At 42.7% G+C, this 22,918-nt stretch overlaps 1 protein-coding gene across 7 annotated transcripts in view; it reads left to right on the forward strand.

Moving 5' to 3' along the window:
- Positions 1-4,402: 4,402 nt before the first annotated feature.
- Positions 4,403-22,918, forward strand: part of LOC104146054 (WASH complex subunit 2A) — a 36,372-nt gene continuing 17,856 nt past the window's right edge. For 2 of the 7 annotated variants that reach the window (XM_068950216.1, XM_068950219.1), the window contains exons 1-18: positions 4,403-4,501; positions 4,578-4,688; positions 5,023-5,187; positions 6,893-6,958; positions 7,626-7,799; positions 8,457-8,550; positions 8,979-9,037; positions 9,839-9,886; positions 10,746-10,850; positions 11,663-11,750; positions 12,990-13,058; positions 13,409-13,521; positions 15,929-16,001; positions 16,808-16,864; positions 18,805-18,960; positions 19,662-19,795; positions 21,414-21,506; positions 22,019-22,123. In XM_068950216.1, coding sequence (XP_068806317.1) covers positions 4,499-4,501; positions 4,578-4,688; positions 5,023-5,187; positions 6,893-6,958; positions 7,626-7,799; positions 8,457-8,550; positions 8,979-9,037; positions 9,839-9,886; positions 10,746-10,850; positions 11,663-11,750; positions 12,990-13,058; positions 13,409-13,521; positions 15,929-16,001; positions 16,808-16,864; positions 18,805-18,960; positions 19,662-19,795; positions 21,414-21,506; positions 22,019-22,123 — 1,713 coding nt within the window. In that variant the 5' untranslated portion in view covers positions 4,403-4,498. The remainder of the gene's footprint in view (positions 4,502-4,577; positions 4,689-5,022; positions 5,188-6,892; positions 6,959-7,625; positions 7,800-8,456; positions 8,551-8,978; positions 9,038-9,838; positions 9,887-10,745; positions 10,851-11,662; positions 11,751-12,989; positions 13,059-13,408; positions 13,522-15,928; positions 16,002-16,807; positions 16,865-18,804; positions 18,961-19,661; positions 19,796-21,413; positions 21,507-22,018; positions 22,124-22,918) is intronic. The other 5 variants (XM_068950218.1, XM_068950221.1, XM_068950220.1 and 2 more) reach the window with 4 other exon arrangements.

The raw sequence follows: 22,918 nt of genomic DNA on the forward strand, positions 1-22,918 counted from the left end.
TGAAAGTCCTTCCATATTTTCCAGCATAACTCTAGCACGAGCTTTGTGAGCACTGTATAACTTCAAAGCACATATTTGCCTCAGCAGCTATCCACTTATTTGGAGCATAGCTGTGGCACTAGAGTGATATAGGCAGTCCTTTGTGGTAACTTCACAGTTCCCTGTTACTTGTGCTTTCCAGCGCTCCTGCAAGCTTCCTTCATTGGCACCTTCAACCTACAAGCTGGGTGTTACATGTGATTCACAAGGAAAACAGCTCAGGTTCATCATGGTATTCCAAGACACCAACACAGCCCTACTGGCTTCGACCTGCTCACATGGTCCCTGCCAACTCCTGAATGCCGGATGAACTGATAGTCACGGTATTTTGAGCTGTGAAGCAGGGGTATGTCTCTGAGAATACTAAAAAGCACAATTTTGAGTGAAACACTGAGAGTGCTGATAATTCTAGTGCTGTTTTAAGGTAACTTGCTTAACTGAGTTTTGTCAGACTGGATTGCAGCGTTGGGCATTCAACCCTGAAGCAACACTACTGAGAAGCAGAAGAGGTTAACTAGGGGTTCAGCTTCATACTCCTGTTACAACAGACTGTAAGATAGCCTTGCCTGTGCTCTGGACACTGAAACCACTATTTACCATGACCTAATTATTCTTCCAGAGGACTTAATTTCAGGGAAGAAAGGGTAGAGGAGGCTTTCTTGGGGACTTCTAAGGTATGGCTGTTACTATGATGTATCAGCCAGCAGTGAATCCCAAACAGCAGGCAGAAGTACCTGTGGATGTTCGAGATTCCTGTGCCAGTCTAGTGGCTGCACATTTGTACTTCCTTCTGGCTATAGACACTCCTTTCTACAGTGTGTATGAGACACTGAGGCATTTTCAAGCCCTGACTTCACCAGCCTGCTCCAAGTGCTAGTGGCCTGCAGACCGTGCAGGTGCTGGAACCCACCCCTTGGCTGCTGGGGAGTTCTGATATTTGCAGGGTATGCATAGCCCCATCTCACTCCACACTGGCACCATGGCACACAACACATTTGCATAAGAGTGTCAGGGAAAATGAAGAACAATGCATGAACTGTATTGGCTTTTTTCTTGCATGACAGGGAAGCTTGTCTTTTTATTGTACTTTGAATATTTCTTTTGTTTGCATCCTGTTCTAAAATTACAAAAACATGTTTGCTTTGTGTTAGCTATAAGAAAGCTGGCTATGGTATTCTCTTTTCTTTTTTTCCTTGTAAACATTTGTGAGTTTAACCAAGCGCTGTGTCTGTTTAAGCTTTTTGTCAACCCACAGATAAAAACAACAAATAATTTTACCGAGGCAGCAATATGGCATCTCATTTCTCTGGATTATCAAGAAGAGAGAATTACATTTTAATTTAAATTTAATTTCATATAAAAACCCTACATCTTTGTTCACTATAAGCTGTGAATTCTTCAGGGACAAACAGTCATAGCAACTTAGCAACCACTTCATCCAAATAGCTTAAAAAAAAAGTAAAAGAGAAAAATCAGACCCCTCTAATAATCCTGTACCAATGCAGAATATTTCATGCTATTTCATAATCTGCCTAGCACGTGTGTTAGAAAATACTCTGTCTCTAATATAGTCACATATATCCTGAAAGTGAATGGGTATAGCATATCTAAAGGCTCCCTTGAAGGCTGGCCATGTTTATGGGGATGTTTTCTGGACAAAGAAATCTCCTACTTGGTTTGAGAGAAGTCAGGATCCATTCCAAACGAAAACATTTGCCATTAGCTCTGCGAGAGTTGTACAGAGCGAGTAGGCTGTGTTCATACATACCAAGGGCACAGTATTGGCCTCTAAATGATTTTCAAGGTTGCATTATCTTGCCTTGAGCCTTCCACTGCCATTCTGCAGCTGCTGAAAGTCCTGTGCAGTCCCATGGGCCTTTTAAGGTTATTGTGGACAGCACTGAGGACCAAGTCCGTTGGAAGGAATAGGTGTCCACTTGTGCAAGAGTGCAAATATCAGATTTCCTCTTTTGCTTTGCTCATACTTCTTGTGCTGATGTTCACAGATGTTTTCCTGTAAACATAAAGAATAAGCTTTCTGGTTAACATAACTTACACTTAATGTGGTGATTCAGAAGTACTACTGTGCTCTTTGGTCTCGATAAGTGCCTCAAGCATCCTGATGTAGATAAGTTGGATAAATAAATAAATTCCTTGTAATAATATCAAGGGCTATTCCAAACTGACTGTGTTTGCAATGAGTAACTTAGTTACTGACTGAAAGAACACATGATTTTATTGTCATTTCCTTTCTCGTTAATTCACTTATAATAAAGAACATATGGAACACAATAGTATGAGAGCTTTTTTAATCCATTGGAAAAAATGAATTAGTGAGAAAATGGGAAGTTACAGTGGGTGTTTGACCTGTAAAGGCCCAAGGATAATTTGCTCTGAATCCCAGTGTGCTGATTTGCACTACTGCTCAACTTAGTGCTTTCTCTTCCTATTTCTCTCCTCTGACAACCTCAGGGTACAGCTACCTTGAAGATTAGCTCTACTTGAAAAGAATTATTTCTGGAATGATAAGAAATGGAAGAGAAAAAAAAAAGAATAATTCACTTGTACTCTAAAATGGTTTAAAACATACCTATTGCTAGGGCTTCCATTGTAAAGCCATTATTTGTAATAGTATTTTATTTCTTCCAACAAATACTGGAACTCTGGTGTGGATTTATTAAGCTTAATTGTATTTAAATCACATGAAATTTTACCTGACCTATGGACTGTGTAAGAACTGAACAAAAATATGAAGATTTGGGCCATCTCTACTTGCAAGACTCTGAGCAACTTCATACCCTATTGTAACGTTCCACTGGTGAATGCTGTTGTGCCACATACATGTTAACCAGTCTAGCGATTCCTGCTGCCCTGGACTTCATTCCTTATGTATAGTAGGGTCCTCTATTTAAAGTGATGAACAGTCTCTCAGTCAGGGGACCTCTGAAGCAGTTGCAGTGGTTGAAGCTACCTCTCAGCTCCTTCTTAGTGTCCTTCTGCTGGGCGTTGCTGTCCTCACAACTTGCAGAAGGGACAGGGTGAACATTCCTTATCCATCTGAGAGCAAACTCAGCCAGCTTAGCTCAAACCACCTTCGCCAGTGCTATAAACTAAGCTCACTGATTTAGGACCGAAGAGGGTAATGAGCGCTCAGACAAATCCTCTGCACCTCCTAGTCTGCTGGGTTTGGTTATTTCCAGCAGGAGTTGGTAACATCTTCAGTTGGAATAGTCATGTACAGAAGAGGTTGTGTGTCTGTGCCTTTATGAACACTTCTGCTCTCAAGCAGATGCAGCATTAGGGCTTATGGACCATCGGGCGTGAGTGAAGCAGTTCAGCTGAGCAGGAAGGGCTAATATGGGAATAATTGCATATGCTCAGCAACTATCCTAAAGGGCAATGGAGATGCTTCCACCATGAAAGCAGGACATCGGCCTTCGGGTTCAAGCCCTGGTGAATCTGTTTTGCCAGATTAGGGCAATAACATTTTGGACAGGGTATCTGGAATCTCAGCTCCCTTTCATAAGTTAAAACAAGGGCCAGATGTTCAAACAAGCGCCCAGCTTTCTTTACTGCTTAGGCAGTGGGGCCTCAGTTGGTTTAACAATGCAGCACGTGTCTGTGTGCTGAGCCCTCATAAATATTCCGTCCCCCTTAGGCTTTGCAAAGATTTCCTCTCTCGAGGTCGATGTACTATATGCAGTATTAGCTGTGTGGGGCTGGATCTTTGGATGCTTGGTGGCCATTACAGGCTGTTGGTGCCTCTCTGTTTTGCCCATGTCCCTGCCGTAGGTACCATAACGATGACAGATATCAGTAGGAGAGGCTGATCACTAGGTGCAATCATCCTTGTCTGTACATGGGTGTATATTAGCCTTGCGGAAACACAGTTTGTGATTTGCTCTGAGACTTGGGAGGCGTACTGTGAGCTCCCGAGGCGTGAAAGGCTGGTTTGCTCTCAGCTTCGGAACTGGTGTCCGCAACGTGCCACAGCCCTGCGTGGCGGTGGCATGACGGACTGAGGCATGCATGCACGCAGGCAAGCTCCCCACAGGCGGCTGGCAGGCAGGCAGGTAGTAGCGCGACACAGGTTGAAACTGCAGGTCCCACTCTGACCACCCTTGAAGCCCGCAGCGCTCAGCGCCCCTCAGCAGCGCAGCCGGCCTCGCAGCCCCGAAACCACAACCCGACTCCGCCGTAGCTGCACGACGATGAACTTGTGCCAGCACCAACGCAGACCCCAGACCCCTAGTGCCCGGCCCTCACCCGGCACTGCCCGCCCCGAGCCCGGCGCCGCCCCCCAGCGCCGCCCCCCCACGCGCGGCCCGGCACTGCGGCGCCCCCTGCCGCCCCGGCCGGGCGCAGGCCGGGCGGTGCGGCGGGTCACGTGACCGGGCCCAGCTGACTGCCGGGCGGGCGGCGCCGCGTATGGCGCCGGCGGGCAGCGCGGCCTGCGGTGATGGTGAGTGCGGGCCGGGCCGGGCCGGGCCGGGCCTCGGCTCCTCAGCCTTGCCCTCCTCACTCCCCTTCTCCCGCAGATGAACGGGGCGCAGGACGCGGCGGAGCCGGCGCCGGCCTGGGAGCGGCCGTGGTCGCTGGAGGAGATCCGTAAGGGCAGTCAGAGCTGGTCCTTGGCCTCGGACGCCGGGGTGAGCGGCGCGGCCGGGGCCGGGGCCGGGCGGGGCTCGGCGGCGGCGGCGACGCGCAGGTGCTGGTGCGCGGGGGCAGCTCCGTCCGCGGCCCCCCGCGGCGGCGCCCCGCCTGCCGGGGCGGGGGAGCCGAGCGGCTCCGCGGCCTCCGCGGGCCGGGCGCGGCTCAGGGGCAACGGGGCGAGATGGGACTTGGTGCTGGGGCGAGCCGCTCCAGGCTAAACCGCCTTCAGTCTGGTGCTCAGCTGGAGCGCGTGGCGCAGTCTGCCTGTACCATGAGAGCTGCTCCTAGAAAGGAACTGGGTATTGACCTGCTTTCGTATGTTGTGAACAGCTTCTGCATTTCCTGCAAGAGTTCTCCCAGCAAACCATTTCCAGGACTCATGAAATCAAAAAGCAAGTAGATGGATTGATTAGTGAAACAAAAGCCACAGACTGTCGCCTTCATAACGTCTTCAATGACTTTCTTATGTTATCCAATACACAGTTCATAGAGAACGTGAGTATACTCGTGTGTGGCATCAAGCTCATACTTCAGGCATTGGTGTTGCCCCTTCCTGTGATGTAGAAAAGCGACTTGTCTTTGTATGCTGATGTGTGTGGACTTTGTGGCAAGTCTGATGTTAGTTTAGAGATGAAATGGCTTTTAATTGCTTTCTGTTAAAAGGTCTCCCAATTTCTGCTAGAGTAATGCACTGTTCAAGATGTGCAGATTCCTTTTTGCCTCTTCTGAGGTATCTTCCTTCTAGTTTGTATATGACTTGGAAATCAGGTTTTTTTGCTGTTTTATTTGCTTATTTTTGTTGAGGTCTGTGGGACGCCTTGGTGTGTCTTTGCAAATGGCATAAACGTAGCAGGTGTACCTTAGCTACCTAAATGTAGGGAATGTTATACAATACTGCAGGGTTTGCCCACTTTTTTTTTTCTTTTGCTAAAAGTCTTTGCAAAAGACCATACTCAAGGTGTTGGGTGGCAGGCAGCTGTCTGTTATATCTGGTCACGATGGGCATATCTGTTGGTTACTGCTCCCATGTTGCAAATATTGCTATTTTGGGAAGGCAAAAGCTAGAAGTGAAAGGTCTGTTATGACATTGCATCAATAAGAACGCGTGTATAATGAAAATGTAGAGCTTTATTTGTTTTCCAGATTTTTTTTTTACAGTATTGTGAGTTTTATTAGGTATTTTGATTTGATCAGCATTGTTCTTAGGTAGGTGTATCTCCTATGAAACCATGGTCCTAAAATTGGAAAGATGCTAGCAGAAGACAAGAGAATGGAAGTCTGTGTCTCTAGTATTTTTTTCAGTGCTGCAGCGTCTCTCCTAGCCTGCCTTTGCTGTTCAGCATTGTGATCCTGCTGAGGACAATGGGTACCAAATGTCTTACATTTTGGGCGCTTCACGCTGTTTATTCCCAAATTTAAGCCCATAGAAATGCCCCTGCCCCCCCCATTTCTAATTCTCAATTTGGTTCGATATTAGCAATCTGTCTCTTCCCAGAGGATAACTGCCACCTGTATTTGAAAGACTTGGATTCAAATGTGCAGGTTCGAGGGGAGCTTTTTGTTCCCTTATATTGTAGCTGCTGCTAAGAGAGCTTCAAAGGAGCTGGGGGAGGGATCATCAGAACAAACTGAAGGCTGAGGGAGGCTGTGACCTTTCTCCCTAAGTATAGGAGAAGAGTGAACGCTAAGGAAGAAGAGCTACTGAAAACGCAAGAACCTAAAGGAGCAGACTGGTCATGACTAAGCTTAAGCTTGACTTTGAAAGCTTCAAGAATAGCTTTATGTTAGGGGGTTAAAACAACTTTTTTTTCTTTATTTTTTTAATTATGTTCGGATCAGTCTATGAACAGGATTAAATGGTCAACTTGTCTTCCACTACCATGGTCGGGTCACGCTTGTGGTCTTGTATTACCTCTCTTGGGTTGAGAGAATAGCTGATGGTAACTCCAGAAGGATGAGTTTAATGCATGAAAGAGGCTTTGAAGATGCTTGGCGTGATACATGGTTTTTGATTTTTTGTTTGGATGGGGTTTTTTGGTTGTTTTTTTTTTTTGAAATGTGTAATGGATTATTGTGCTACTTACTTGCTTATTAATAGTATAATATTAATAGTGTTTTGTACTTTATGGGTGGTACCCATGGTTTAGCCTCTGTGGCAGTATGTTGTTCTTACTTAAATTAATTTTGCTTACGTTTGTAGAGAGTATATGATGAAGAAGTGGAAGAGCCTATTCCCAAAGCTGATGTTGGAGACAAAGCAGAGCAGGTAGTTAACTTAAGCTGCTGTGAATGCTAGCATTATATTTGCAACTGTTGTCTACCTTCTTATTTTCAAACTTCTTTTGCAGATGCTTACAGCTTATGAACCAAACTGTTTCCTTTCTCCTTGAAATCTTTCTCTTGGACAGTGCATATTATTCAACCATAAAGCTGATGGTAACATTGAAGGCTACTATGCTGTATTATCATCTACTTGGACTCCCCCCACCTGATCTTGTGCCTAGTAGGCAAGACTTATTGCTGTTTAAAAACTGAAGGATCTTTTTAGTAAGAGGATTGAGGCCTCTGACCATCTAACAAATTCAGAGGTAGTGAATAGGAAAAGCAGAATCTGACTGCAATTCCCAGGGATATAAACTTGGAGAGCTTTTTTAAATATCGTACAGTCTAGGTGTTTTATACCATAAAGATTCCCTTGGTAGGCTGGGAGCACAAATAGGACAGTTCTGTGCTGATGCAGATGCTTAGAACATCTCTGTTTCTGGGTTTAATAAAGAAGAATTAAATGAAACAAAAGTTGTGAAGGTATTTTTCTTATGTGTAGTGAAACTGCTGTCATCATACTGATTTGAAGTTAAATTTTTGAATGCATGCTGTAGCGGGACTGAGTTTGAGCGAAATGTAATAAGAATGTGTTGTTGCTGTTACTAAAGGAAAAGACCCGGGAGCAGAAAGAAGCTGATCTGATCCCCAAAATCCAAGAAGCAGTGAATTATGGGTTGCAAGTTCTGGACAGTGCATTTGAGCAGCTAGACATCAAAGCAGGCAACTCTGACTCAGAAGAGGAAGAAAGTAATGAAAGGGTGGAACTGATACTTGAGCCAAAGGTACAGAGACCTGTTCTTGTTGGGAGCATTGGGTTTGTGTTGTGCTGGACTTGTCTTCACTGCTGTCAACAGTATCACTGTACTAGTATAAAACTAATACTAGCTACCTCAAAAAAAGGATTTGATGACTGTATGGGAAATAGAAGTACGCCATGTTGAGTGATTTCTCGTGTAGCTTGCTTGCTTTGTGGTTGGATTGGCATTAAGGCACTCCTAAAGCGAGTTAGTTCAGTGGCAGAAAAATTGGAAAGGGAAGCCTGAATTTTGGGTGGAATGGAACCTTGAAGTTTCATGCTTTTTAGGTAGAAACCATATACTCCTAAGTGGTTTTTATTGTCCCAGTAGTTAAGAACACTAGGTGCGCAATTTAGGAGAAGTCTGATGCCTGCCAATCTGTGCGAGGATATTCAGCTGTCTTATGGCACATAAGAAACATGTTGGAACCACACAAATAGAAATAGCCTGATCTTTGACAATACTAAGAAGGAATAAATCTCAGCTGGCCTACTCAGTTGCACCCTGGCTTGCATGTGTCTGGTGGGTCTCTCCTGAATCGGGCTCATATCTTCCTTACGTTGAAATAAGGGTTGCAAGACTGAATTGGCAATGTAAAGGTCTTTTTGACATCTAGAAAGAGCTCATGTTGTCTCTTTCCAGGATCTCTATATTGACAGGCCTTTACCTTACTTAATTGGCTCTCAGCAGTTCATGGAACAAGATGATGTTGGTTTGGGAGATCTCTCTAGCGAAGGTGTGTGTGGCATTACCTTTTATTTCTATGGGAGTAACTTGTTCCAAATCTGAGACTTTGGTCTGTTGTAACTGAATAGCTTGGGCTATACTGCATAGTGTTCTTGCATATTTAAATGCATACTGTAATTAACCAGGGGAAAATGTGCACCATGCTGTAGCAGCCTCTCCCACCTGATGCATGTAGCATGTTGTCAGTAACGAGTGCTCTGTGTTCGAAAAACAAAGCACTGAAATTTCATCAGCCTCCAAACTTCTTTCAAACCAATCTGTTCTCCACCTTATTTGTAGTTCTCTTCACAAAGCCTCTGAAGTCACAGTAGGTATGTTTGGTGACCAGAGAGCTTCATATGCAAATGTGATGTTTGACATCTTAACTTTTAACTTAAACTTCTGTTCTGTTAACTCTTCTGTTTTTCTTTTAAACAGAAGGGTCAGTAGATAGTGATCGTGGAAGTGTAATTGACAGTGAAGAGAAGGATGAAGAGGTAAGTGATGGAGAACTGCTCTGGAGAAATGCTACTTTTCATAAGCATTTGTGAGTTTTTGGTTATGTGAAGCCATTAGCTACTTTGCTTTTTCAATATTTTCTTGGGACTCTACCGGAACAGTGTCTATTCCCTATATATTTCCCATAACTATTCTTATGAAGAATAATTTTTTTTTTTCTGTAGCCTTTCAGAGGAGCAGTAAAGGTATTGTCTCTAACTGCTGTCTATACCAAAGAATCTTACTGAAATTTTTTATTCCAGTCTAACTTGTTTTAGTGAAGCAAATCAGTTGCTTATCAGGAATTGCAGCTATGGAAAAAAATATCTCTTGTAAATTATGGTGACAAAGAACGGGATGGAAAATAGTGAGAACAAGTTTAAAGGTTTAACAGGTGTCGGTGATACGCCTCCAGGCATTGCCTCACAAAATCTGCTACATTGGACTGTGTTTTGCCTGTTTTGACTGTAATGTCTCTGCTTTTTAACTGATACTACGGGAGCACTCCCCTTTTCCTGAGGAATTTGTTCTTGGTATCTTTTCTCAATTAAAATTAAATCACTTTTGAGTTACTCAAATGCCATTTCAGACAGAGCTCTTGCTTTTTGCTGACTCAATGATGTTTTAGCCAGCTCTGTTCATAGAAGATGGTCGTGATAGGGAAAACAATTGCTTGATTAGGCTGCAACAAAGTGACCTGAATGTCCAAACCTAAGCTAGTTGAGAGCTTGCAAGCCCTCTTCCTTAGCCACCGGACATGGCAATGTGTGATATTTGTCATTGGATCTGTTATGTTCCAGGAATCGGATGATGAATTTGGAAATCCTAGTGAAGATGACCACAAGACGGTACGGTCATATACCCTGGCGCAACCTGAAAGATTTTTTTTTTACTTGTGACACAGTGAGGACACAGGAAAGAGGAGATAAGAATTTTAGACAACTATCTATTAAAAGACCAGGTTAAACCTGATTTGTATAACTTCGGCTAGGTTGTCCTCACCAGATTGCACTGCATTATCAGACTGAACCTGGGCTGGGCGTAAAGAGACGTTTGCAAGCCAGGTGGGATGACATTGCCTGATGTCCTGTTTCCTCATAAATAACTTTGGAGCCATCAGAGGTCAAAGAACCTACCCCAAGGCAACTAGGCTCCTGTGGTATTATTGTATCTATAATTAAAATTCTAGACTTTCGGGGCAGGAAGTAAGGAACAGTGAGCATGTATTTTCTCTCATTCTGCTATCCACATTAAGGCTAGCTCAAGACTATATCGTTTTTCTTTGGGTTCTTTTTGTTTGTTTTTGTACCAGCTGAGCTCAGCATTCCTGAGTTAAGGCTAACTACTAGGCCTTTAGAGGAGAGCCCTTAGTTAGGTAAGGGAAGCTGTGCTGCCAAAGCCCTTCCAGCTTGTATATGCTGGCAGTGCACTGCTGGTGAGGAGTTCCTTAGTGCCCTAGGTTGTGTCCCTGATCCAGAAGTGTTCAGTGGCACAGCACGGGGATATGCTGGAGCATAGAGCAAGTTGCTTGGAGCTAGAGGCACTCTCTCCTTACCTCAAAGGTTGTGAAGTACCCCAAATTGGCTGAATGTTCCCCTCCTCTCAATAAGTTTGCTCTGAATATCTTATCCAAGCAGATGGAGTTTTGTGCTTGTGTCTTTGTATGCCAACTTCAGGAGAACACAATCGGGTATAATTATTTCTTAGAGGCCAGCACTGATAAGTGATGAAGATGATGATGATGGCTGTGATCTCTTTGATTCTGAAAAAGAGGAAGATGAGGATGGAGACTTAGATGAAACCACAAGGCCTGTAAGTATTTGTTGCTGCCCTGAGAGGGGAGATTTAACTTCCCTCATGAAAGATATCTGACTTTAGTGTGATTATAATGATAGCTCTGAGTGACCTGGGATGGGATCTTTTAGAGAAGGCCTGTAAGGATCTTGTATGGTATGACTGTTCAGTCATTGTGCCTCTAAACTAGAGGACTCCTGCACCCCAAGCTTGCATCAAAGCTGTCTTTAAAGGTCACTAAAAATTACCTGTTGCATTTGCCTATGGTAAATACTTCCAGCTTGCCTAGCTCCTGAAATGGGAAGATGCTTGAGCGTTATGGGATCATAAGCGATTAAAAATGGCTTGTTTTTCTTGATGCATGCGTAATCTCTTAATTATCTTCTTAATGCAAAGCTGTGTTGCCTCTTCGTTCAAAGTCTAGGCAGGAAATTGCACAGATGAGGCAGTAGAATATAGTATTTGTAATTGCAACTGTGCAATGGGAAGGGAAGTACTTGATGAGCATGTTAAGACAGACCCTTTATCTTGTCCAAAAAAAAAAGTGCTGTGGCATGAAGTCCCTTTCTTTATATCTGGTCTGAACCAGCACTCCTATGTGCAGTAATCAGCCTGAAGGGATAAGCTGGAAGTGTGGAGGGGTAATGATTTTTTTTCTGGGAACTCTACCTCTATTCCTGGGAATCTATCAGATTTGTTGGTTTAGATGACTAAGTGTTTGGAGCTTAAGAATCTTCATTTCATCTGTACACCATTTTATTCCTCACCAAGTTGTTAACAGGTTGGCATATAAGAAATATGGTGGTCTTTGTTTCCCCTCTCCACCCTAGGAAAAGAAAAGGCCAACATCCTTTGCAGATGAACTGGCAGCCCGAATCAAAGGAGAAGTACCAGTCAAACAGGATGAAGAGCGGTCGTGTAAGTTAACTCTTCAGTTGCAGTATATGCTTGTGAGATAGTAGGGGACTCCTGAATGTGCTGATCAGGAGATTCTGTGTGATAGTATGTGAAGTTGCACAGATCTGTTATTTGTGCCTGTATGAGATGAAAGCCCAAAAAGAGGGATTAAAGTCTGTAGTTATAATACACACAATTTTGTGCTATAAGAAAGCTTTTTGGCCATAACTTAGAGGAACAAACTGGAGTTCGCTAGGAGTTATAGTGGAAAACTCGTTGATTTGGTGAGACAAATCAGTCCCCAAACACATACTATTGGAAAGGAGTTTTCTCCAACCTGATTCTCCCTCAGCATGTAGAACTGCATGTTTTGCCCATGTGTACATTCTCCCTTTTTCAGTATTTGAAAGCCACTGGTCACTGTAGTCTCTTTTCTTGAGCTCTAAAGCAGAAAACCTGCCAAGAAATAACTTGATGTTCTCTTCTTTTCTTTTCATTTCTTCTTTGTGGATTAAATATATTGCATTTTGAGGAATTTTCCTTGCTAGCGTTCTCAGTGATATTTTAGCCTAAGTATTTTATTTATCTTTACTTGGCTTTCAAACAAGGAATGACCTATTTCAAGTTGTGCAGCAAAACAGCAGTTGCATGTAGCTGTCTGAAATTGAGTTGGCAAGTGTTCGTGAGCCTGCTTTTGACCTGTAGCTTAGCATGAACAGTCAAGAACAGTGTGTGTTTGTTCTTGCTCAGTTAAAACAATCAAGTTAGATTTGTGGGTATCAGAGTATAAAAGCTACCAGCTTACTGCTTTGTTCAGCTATGGGGGAATCTTCTGTCCATTGAAATAACCTTGTGAGGGTAAAAAGAGAGGGAATAAAACTCTCTCTTCACCTTCTTAGGTAGCTGAATCAGCCCTAACATGTCTTAAGCCATTTGAGATGCTCAAAGATTCGGTATATCTTGTGCAGGACCTGTACCATCTGGAGTGCTGCATTACCCTCAGGCATCTCAAATTACACTTGTCTGTGTGTGGGCAACTGTGTTGAACCCTTAGTGTCTGACAGAATGATGCAAACACATTTCTAAGTGCCAATTTTGGAAGCTGAGCTTCATAGGATTGCTTCAGTAGGCTGATACATAGGAAAACATGTAGATTGCCATGGTTTGGTTATTTTTAGATTCTTCTTACCATGGATTGATCACAGGTCACAAGTAAAGATGCGCTATTTTGTTTGTGCTTTGAACTTTTTTTTCTTAAAGCCCTATCGTCAGAGACCAAAACAAGGAAAAAATTGAAAGAAAAGAAGGAAGTTAAAGTTCCATCGGATGGTAGGATTTCATTCTTTTTGCTTCTCAATTGCTGGCTGAATTGTAAAGAACTGCTTGGGAAAGTGCAGCATATACTGTAGAAACTGTGTGGGCTATCACCAGGCACCCTTCAGGGTGAGTGTACACAAATCCTAGGTTGTGTTCTGCTTGTAAAGCAAGGTCAGAAACGGGCATAGGGAGAGCTTCTCCTCAGATGTGGTCTTGTGGACCAACCACGTGCAGAGAAGCTGCTGTAACAAAGTGGGGTGTGTCATGTTTATAAGAGCAAGTATTTATTTTGGTTGTCTCTTAATCCCCTTTCCTGCAACTGGATCAGTCCCACCACAGCTCCTGGCTCTTGTGCTTTCTAGATGACGAAGATGATATCTTCAAGCCTCCCAAGCTGACTGATGAAGACTTCACACCTTTCAGTTCCAGAGGTGGCCTCTTCAGTGGTGGGACAGGCCTCTTTGATGATGAGGAGGTGAGAACGCTGGAGAGGGTGGCAATGGAGATACCTATGCCCCCCCCCCCCAAAAAAAAAAACCCAACACATGCACAAGCAAACAAAACCTACACAGATTCCTGCCTTTGGAAGCTAGGGAGAGAAAACAACGCTAGGTAGCATTCAAGCATATTGGGGTAGTGTAGCTTTTGAGTTGGAAAAAGAGCTAAACAAGTAAGCTACTTGTATGTGTAGGGGTCTTGTTTGTTTGTTTGTTTTGTTGTTTTTTGGGGGGGGGTTGTTTTTTTCGGGTTTTTTTTGGTTTTTGGGGGGTTTTTTGGTGTGTTTTTTAGCACAAAGTCATCTCTTCTGTGATGGCCCTGATAGAGATGCTAGTATGGTCCTAGCATTACGTTAGGGAGGTTCTGATTCTGGCAGAGCGTACTCAGCTCATCACTTTTTCCTACATAGATAAACCAGAAACCGTGCAATCTGTTTCTGTGCAAACAAGATTTCTTTTAAAATGTCTGTGAGAATACTGAATCTTGTCTTTCTTTCTCCTTGAGTTTGGGAGATGGTTGAGGGGGAAGAGAACACAATGTCCTTCCTATCTTATCTTTCACAGACTGCATCTGGACAGTGATGCTGTTGGATTTCTCTGTTCTGTTCTTGAAAGGCCCTGAGAGCAATAATGTTATACTCTATCTTCTAGCTGTTTTACAGTTGCAGGATTACCTGCACTGGCAAGGAAAGTTTACCTTAAGCTTACTCTGGTGCGATATATCTATAGCTGACTTGATGAGGAAACAACACAAAGTGCATCTTTGTCCTTTTATTAGCATCACAGTTCTTCCAGTCTGTGCTGGACAATCCATCGTTTGTTTTTTCAGGTGAAGGGAGAAGGAAACCAAATATGGTGGGTACCTAATAAATTTTAAGAATCTGACAGCAAAATTATAAAAGAAATAACTGCCTCTGACTTCATCATGCAGCTGATATTAATAATTGTCAGGCTTGATTGAGAATGGCAGCCACACTGCTGACTTTGCAGGATGTTGTGTTCCTAATTACAACTACAGCAACTACAGGAACAGAAGTCAAGTGTTCCTTGGAACTGAGGCTGTTACCATGTGAAATTTGAAAGGAAACCTCATGTACTACTGACCTCAAGCTTAACGTGCTAATCTGCTGGAATATATCCAGTAAGCACCAGACAAGGGCATAGCATGAAGGGAAAAGAACAGCTGTATGCAACACTTCCTGCTCAAATATATCCTTTGTTGGAAAATATTAACGTGCTTCCTTTATGACAGATTTGTCTATGATAGTTGCCTGCCTGCATACTTTTTTTTTTTTTAATAACTTGAAAGCTGATCAGCTAGGAGGGCTAAATTTATCTTCAATTACCTTGTAGAGTAGAAGAGGCCTCACTTATAGAAGGCAGCCACAGTAGGTCAACCAACAGATAGTAAATGATGAATGCGCAGTAACTCACCAACATCACTGCCACCGTTCTCCCTTTCTCCTCATGCTTCCTAAGTATTACTGCTCTTTTTTCACAAAGCTTTGTAAGAAGACATGTGCTTTGAGTCTCCAGGGAGCTCACTTAAAAAGTTTCTTATTCAGCCTCCTTAGGAGGAAAACTTTTGAGAAACTGAGTGGTCAGTACTTGTTGGATTTGCAGGTTACCTGGAAATCCAGGCTGTGCTTCTCGGAGATTCAGCTGAGTTATCAGCACAGGGCAACTGCAACGTGGGCACAAAACCTGAGGAGCAGCCCCTCAATTTCTCTTGGGCTTGAACGTAGAAAGAATGTCTTGGTTTGTTTCAGCTGCAGTTGTGTGTGCTGTAAGGGTTGTTTGCTGTGTATGTGTGTGGGAGCAAACCCATGCCACTTTCCTGTGCTGGTTCTCAAGGACTTTTGTGGGAGTGTGTTGTCTTATATTATTCAAGAGTATTGCATATCCCTGCACCATACTAGTGTCTCGGAGTCTCCCTGACAACAATATAAATCACTCTTCTTGTGCATAATAAGATCAGGAGTATTTTTATATTTGTCCTGACTTGAAATCTTCCTTTGAACCTTACTGGATAGCTTAAATAGGAAAGCTTGGAAGAGTGTATATAACCAGAATCTAACAAATAAAACATCATTCCTTCTCTGCAGTGAGCTGACTATCCTTTAATTTACATTGATTGTTAATCTAAATTGTAGAGGGTAGAAAGCTGCTACTCTGAGTATGTGCACTCAAGTGAACGCTTGCTTGAGTAGCTAGGTTTAAGTCTATATATGCAGACATCCTTCTAAGAAGGGAGTGGTGGTTACCTCCCCTGTCTTAGCTTGAAGTGGATATTTTAGGTGTAAAAACTGACATTTCTGCTGCTTGTTACAATTGACAAATTCATTGCTTTTTTTCCCTACCCTTTGCATCTTCATCTGCAATCAGAGTGATCTTTTTGCTGAAGCACCGAAACGAGAAGAATCAAAAGAGCAAGAGGAGCAAGTTCCAATAAATGAAGGTAAGAACCAGTTTTTGCTTCCTATAGTCCTGTATATGCTGTGCTTTATCACACCTAGCAGCTAGTGTTTTGTTTCCAAAGTAGTAAGTGTAGGGAAGCAATTGTTCTCTATCAGGACTGGGGAATAGAGGAGAGTTGCCAACATCTGTTTTCCTTGAATTTTAAACATAAGTGTTTGTTCACTATGATCTCTCTCTTGCAAACCTTCTCTCCTGGAGTTGAAAAGATGTCCTTACATGTTGCCAGAGCTTATTGCAGGCGCTGAGTTCCTGTTGCTGAGGAGTACTTTGCAGGCTCTCAGTGGTGGGTTTAAGCAGGGGCAAGATTTCTTCTACTAGATTAATGCATGTTTAAGTTGCACATTAGCTGCATGTAGACTCCTAAGGAATCTGATACATACACACACACATTCTGTACCACAGCTGCTTTTGCTGAAGGATTGTACTTGTTGAACTTTCAGGTATGGGCTGGGATTAAATTGCTTAATGCTTTGGAGGTGTTAGAAGTGTGAATGTGAACTCTTGTAAATAATGCTGTTCTGTAGATGTATATCATATGTATAAGCTTCAGTGTCATAGGCAAGCTTTAACTGAACATAAACAGCTAGACTGTTCTGATATATGTCTGCAAAACCAGTAGTTCAAGACGAGTGTCTAAAGACTTCTGGGCTGTTGACCAAAAAAACGGACCTCAGAAGACTTCTCAGATTGTTCTTTCTATGGTAGAATTCTGAAGGCTTTGACAGCATAAAGCAAATGCCTCCATCTTTAAGTTCTTGGTTTGTGTTGTACTTCCTGTGATTTCAGCATCCTCCACAAAGTCCTTAAAGAAAGTTCCTGCAGGTGCAGTGTGTCTGTTCCCAGGTATGATTCATTCAATAGCAAATCGCTTCATGCACCAAACGCTCTTGTCTTTAAACTGTACTGAGGAGTTCTTAAAGAAGAAAAATATCAAAATACAGTAACTCTGTATTGCTGAATCATGCACTTAATGACAAATACAGGTGCTTCTACCATGCTAAGCCTAATCTGCAGCATGCTTTATGGATAATAAGGCTTCTGTCAGAGCTCTGGGAGTAGATATCATTGACGGCAGATATTAGCTTCTGTCAGCTTCCAGTGTTATGCTAGTTTACTCCTAAGGATGTGTGTTACTTGAATTGATGTTATGTTGTTTAAATGTCCAGTATACACAGTCACAGTTGTGTCACACTTGTTTTTTCTGGTTTTGGTTAGGAAGATCTCCCTACATGGGGAAGGGAGCAGGTCTACAATTTGCAGCTAAAATGTTTGTGCTGAGAAGCCTGTTCCTTATCCGATTTGAAGCTGAGCAACCAAAAGAAACATATGTCCCCAGTCATTTTGAATCTCCCGCATTGCAGTAACTTTTGTCTCTCTGTAGAGTCTTTTATTGATTAATATGAATTACCTCACCTTTTAAGTTTTGTCCTCTATTAAGAAAGGTCAATTTTAAGATGATGACTGGTTAACTGGGCCCTCAGTCAGCACATTTCTTAGAGTAGGAAGGATACAAATACAGCCATTTTGCTCCAGGATCAAAGACAAGTATCAGCAATGATTGTTCTACATAGTTATAAAACTTGGTAGAAAACTTTGAAATGGCAAATTGAGAGTTTTTTGACCTTTGTTTTTTCTTGGAGGTACTGCTGCATAAGCAGTGAATTTCACATAATTCTGATACTGTGTATTATTCTAGTTCATCAGTGATTAAGTTATACGTAGCATTTGTTCAGTATTCAGTTGTTCCCTTGAGTAAATTGTAGACAACAGACTAAAGTCACCAGAGAGAGATCAAGACTGAGACTCATCTGCTATTCAAACTTGCTTGATGAACAAATTTCCAGTGAACGGTTTGTTTAGGAACTTGAGAATGTTTAATAATAAACTAACCAAAATCTGTGGCTGTGTTACTGTAAATCCTGTGGCACTTTGTAACTAGCTGAGAGTTTTTTGTTTTTTTATTTGTTTGTTTTAAATAATAACTGCTGCTGTGAATGCTCAAAATTCATGCAATCTGCTGACTTTAACCAAACAGCAGCTGTTCTACTCTTTCTAGCAGCCTTTCAATTAAAGTCTTTTTTGCTCACCATTCCCAAACATCTAAAAACATCTATAAATAAGGAATAAAAAGACAGGCTGCTGATTTTATCCAAATGTCTAAAAATCTGTTTGCAGACAGTCTACCCAGATTATATGTATCACTGAAGCAAATCATTTTCACACCAGATGCAGAGCAAGTGGCTGCTGTCAGGTTGCTCCATCTTGATCACTGCTGTGTCTGAATCCTGTTGGCAGGAATTTCAGGGCCAAGCAGCCTCACACTGCAGTAATAGTGGTTTTGCATGACAAGTACTCCTCTTTAGGAGAACTTGGTCACCTGTCCTCCCCTCTCCTCAAACATCTTGCCATTTTTATTTGTCAACACTGACACGGCTTACTGGTTTGTAAGGTAGGATTCTGGTTTGGGAAGTCCATCCAGACCACAGTGTGGGGACCGATCGGTCTTCTAGCTTTAACACAGAACCTAGCTGATGATCCTAGGGAAGACAAACAGGTTTGAGGAAGAAGTGATTGCATTATGAGTGAGTGACTGTTGTCTCTGACTTGGCTTTATCAGGAAGTGTGTAGCTAGTGCTTTTGGTAAGGCAGTGTTTCAGGAGTGCATTTAAAAGTTGCTGTGATGAACTCTATCTTCCTGGCTCCAGTTACTGAGGCATGAGTGTGGCTTTCTGGAAACTCCTGCAATGACATCTTGGGGGGGGGTTCCCCCATCTGACCTGCAGGTGGGAGCGATGTGTTTAATTCCTCTGTAATTGTGGAAAACAACAAGAAGCCTCTGGCACGGAGTACAGAGAAGGCCCCCAAACAGCCTGGGAAAGTTGCTCTGTTTGATGACGATGATGACTTCTTTGTGGCAACCAAGAAGCCTCCAGATTCAGGTACCTCCGTGTGTGTGTGGTGGAAAGTTAAACATCAAAGGTCATCAAAATTCAAACTGATAGGAACCACTGAGTTACAAAATTCATACCTGGCACTTTGTGTTACTGCTTATGCTCTCCTACTCTTATTTAACCTTTCTATCTCTTGTTATTGGTACTTCTGCCTGTGTGAGGTTTTTTTTTTTTTTTTCTTCCTCTTTTGATGGCAGTTTTGGGGGGGGGGGGTTTGAGTAGCAAAAACCACTCTTCCACAGACAGAGTGGTGTGGGGTTGGCTTATTTATACATGGTATCCACTGACCTTTCTCTCTTTGGAGGCTCCTTCTACTTCTAAGACAGTATCTAAAGCAGGGAAACGATAAAGGCTTTATTCAGACAGTTTTGAGTTGGTGTGCTCAGCACTCCATATTGGCAGGCTCCAGATCTTTAGAGATACTAAGCTGATGAGAAATGCTGTGTTCAGGGACTTGGAGGTGCTAACTGACTACAGCCCTGCTTTTATGGACTGCATTGTCTGTTACCAGTGCTGTCAGGTAAGTGGTATTTCACTTTGTAAGCTTACCTAGCTTTTTCTCTTCAAGATCTAAGTTGGTCACCTTTAAAAACGGAGCATGGTATCTTTCAGAACTTGGGTATCTTGTCTCAGTCAGTGGTGGCTGTTCTGTTCTAGTCATTCCCTGTTTGTTTTGTTTCTTAATGCAGTCAAGTCCACATCTGATCTATTTGACGACGACGAAGAAGGCGACTTATTCAAGGAAAAAACTGTTGTTCCTCCTGTGGCTGCCAGTACAACTAAAGAAGCAGAAAGCCACAAGGAGACAGCCATGGAAAAAAAGGTAATAGTATAGAAATTGATCTTATGGCTACTGTTCTAGGAAAAAGTTACTGCTTTTTTTGCAGCTGAAGTAGTCTTTCTCTGTAGAACAATGTGGGAGTGCCATATTAGAGAGGCAGAACTAGGTTCATTGGGTCTTCCATGGGCAGACAGTTCCAGGGGTTCTTAAGTGTGCTTTGCTTCTCAAATTCTGAGTTTCTTAAAGGTTTTCTGTGGCTGGTCAGTGACTGGAGGAGTCTCACGGAGACAGGACTTCAGTGATAGCAACATAATAAATCTCTGTTAATAAAAATCATTCATTACATTCATGGCTGAAATGAATGTCCATCTGACTTGAGAACCTTTGGAGGCATGGCTGTGTGCTGCACATACTGTGTTGGTACTTGCACTGACCACAAGCTGGTAACAGCTTAACTGGTAATTTGTTGCTTGTGTATGGTGTGGGGGAGGAGGGTAGGTGTCACAGTTCTACCTAATATATACAATACTTCATGAATACTCAAAAAGGTGTTCTTCACCTTAAAGCTATTGAATTGTAGAATATTCCAGATGCTGTTCTGAGTATGTAGAGTTAGAGACCCTCCTAACGCCAACTCCACTCTTCCTTTCCAGAACAGTGTCTTGAGGAAAGTGATAATTCTTGTTTCTATATCAGAGATTGTATATGTTCGCTGTGTGTGTATCTATCTATATATATATATATTAAAAATACACAATGTATAGTTTGTGTGTAATAGGTATATATATGTATTTTCACTGTCCAAGGATTGTATGAATGTAAGGAGCTACATAATGAGAGGGGACTCTTTTCCCCTCCAAACTGGTAAGCGTACAGTACTGGGGATGTCTAATGCAAATTGCTGTAGGACTTTCTCCTTATTGTCCCATGAGCAGCATCTGCGTATATGACCTAAAGCCACCTTCTACTTCTGGTGCAATGCAAGAGTAACTGTTGTCATGGAGCAGAAGTGGTAATGGGAGGGTTGTCCAATGCCATTGCTTCTGCTTCCATTCAGAAGACCTTTGGGAGGCTGGGAAGGTTTTCTTTTAACCTCATAGCACTTGGCTTTCCTCCAAGAAAGGATGAGAACTGATTCAGCAGCACCACCCCTGCTCTCTGAGGGAGTGAGGGCTGTTTTATATTCCAGGCTTGCTGACAGTAATGCTCAGGTCTGGAATCTTTCTGGCAACATAACTGGTGGCAGGCTTGGGCTGTGCAGTGCTAATACAGGAAACTCTGGTTGGCACAAACTGTCTTACTCCTTTACAGAATACAACTTTTTAAAGGAGTCATTTTCCTTAAACTTACCAGGGGGTCTGGCATGAGTTGCTGTATAGGCTTCCTGTTGAGAAGGATGGTGGGGGAGGAGAGACCTATGGGCTTTCTTGGAATAGCCGTTGCATAGCTCTGATCACACTGGAGGAGCTCACTCATAACATAGGTGTTGAGCTTCCAGCCCGCTGATAACAAGCTCATGTCCTGTTTCTTCCACTGTTGAGCACTGCTGGCAGTGCTCCTCCTAGAGACAAAGGATCGTGTGATTTGCCTGCCCTTATTCATTCTAAATGTGTGTTCGTGCTGTGCCTTATTTATTTATTTATTTTTACTTATTCAAAAGAGTCAACTATCTTCAACTGAGGACTTCAAGCCTTTAGCTGAAACAACTCCCAAAAAACAGAGGGGCCTCTTCTCTGATGAGGAAGATTCTGAAGTGAGTATCTCTAATAAATCCCTGCAGAATTCCTTAGGATCTGGGTTGCTCTGACTTTGCTGGTATTTGGGGACTCCTTGTTTATTTGTAGGATTGGGAACTTTGACACTCAAGCTTCTGCTCCCAGCCTTCCTGAAAGTTCCTGCTTGCTCCAAGAGTAAAATTTCTGAGAACTTTTTCCCCAACGTTAGAAACCTAACCTTGTGTGGTACCCACACAGGCATAAATTGAAATCTTGAAGAGGTAAGAACAGCCAATCAAAAGCAACAATCATGGAAGACTGTGTTTAATCTTGTGTTCTTGGCATCGAGCTAGCAACTAATTGCAAAGCTGAGGGAAACCCCTGTGGAGTTGCAGGTGGTCAGTACATCTGAATTGGATAATCTTTCCCCACTTCATGGACACAATGAACACTTTTTTTTTTTCTAAAGGGAAAACATGAATGTCACATTTAGAATTCTAAAAAACAGATAGCATTGCTTTGCCAAGTGACACTTCTTTGGTTTGAGCAGGACTTGTTTTCATCAACTAAAACCGTGAAATCTAAAGCAACACCTCTCTCCACCAACAAGCCCATGGCAAAAGCTCCACTCTCCTTATTTGATGATGATGAAGAGGTAAGTGCCACTTCCTGATACTGGCTATGTATGTGAATCTTCCTGAATAGCCTGTTACAAATGCAGCAGAAAATATTCAAACACAAATTTAAAACACTAAGAGCTTATAACTGAAGCTCTTTAAATTTAGAGTGCTAAATCTACCTTCTAATATCGTGTAGCAGCTCTGTGCATGAGGACAGCATACTGTGAGAGAAAGTGGATACTCTTCTAGATTCTTAATGTCTCTTTAGAATTTTGCTGTTGGTGCATCTCATCTCTGGACTTAAACTAAGGAGATGATCTCTGTGATATGGCTAGAGAACACTGAGCTATAGAACTGATATGGTCTTGGAGAAGCTGTTTTATCCTGTCCTGGGGTACCTAGCCGTGTGGAATACTTCTTGCTTCACCTCTGTAATGGCTGGTGAATTCCTTTTTTCTCGAGTTTCATTGCGTAAGAATCACAGCTTCTAGCGCAGCAAGTGAGATCAGAGCACAGGTCATGCAAGGAGCTTTGCAAACCTGGATTAGTATCTTTTGGACTCGCTTCTCTCTCCAACGCACCGCACCCTTCAGAGAACTTTCAACTCTAGACTTTCAGTCTTCAGGAGGAGTTAATTTGTGCTATAGTCATAACCTGAGGCAAAAAGGAGATCTGTTCAGAGCTATGAGATCTGGGACTTCAGAAAACTTGAGGGATAAAAGTGTATGTGGGGGAGAGGCTGTTTTGATTTTTGTTGTTTTCCAAGAGGGGGCTGCTTCCAGCTCATCTCCCTTCTGAGAAGGGACCATTTGCAGATGCAGCTGGCAGCA

This window comes from Struthio camelus, chromosome 7 (genome assembly GCF_040807025.1).
Source record: "Struthio camelus isolate bStrCam1 chromosome 7, bStrCam1.hap1, whole genome shotgun sequence".
Taxonomy (NCBI): Eukaryota; Metazoa; Chordata; class Aves; order Struthioniformes; family Struthionidae; genus Struthio; species Struthio camelus.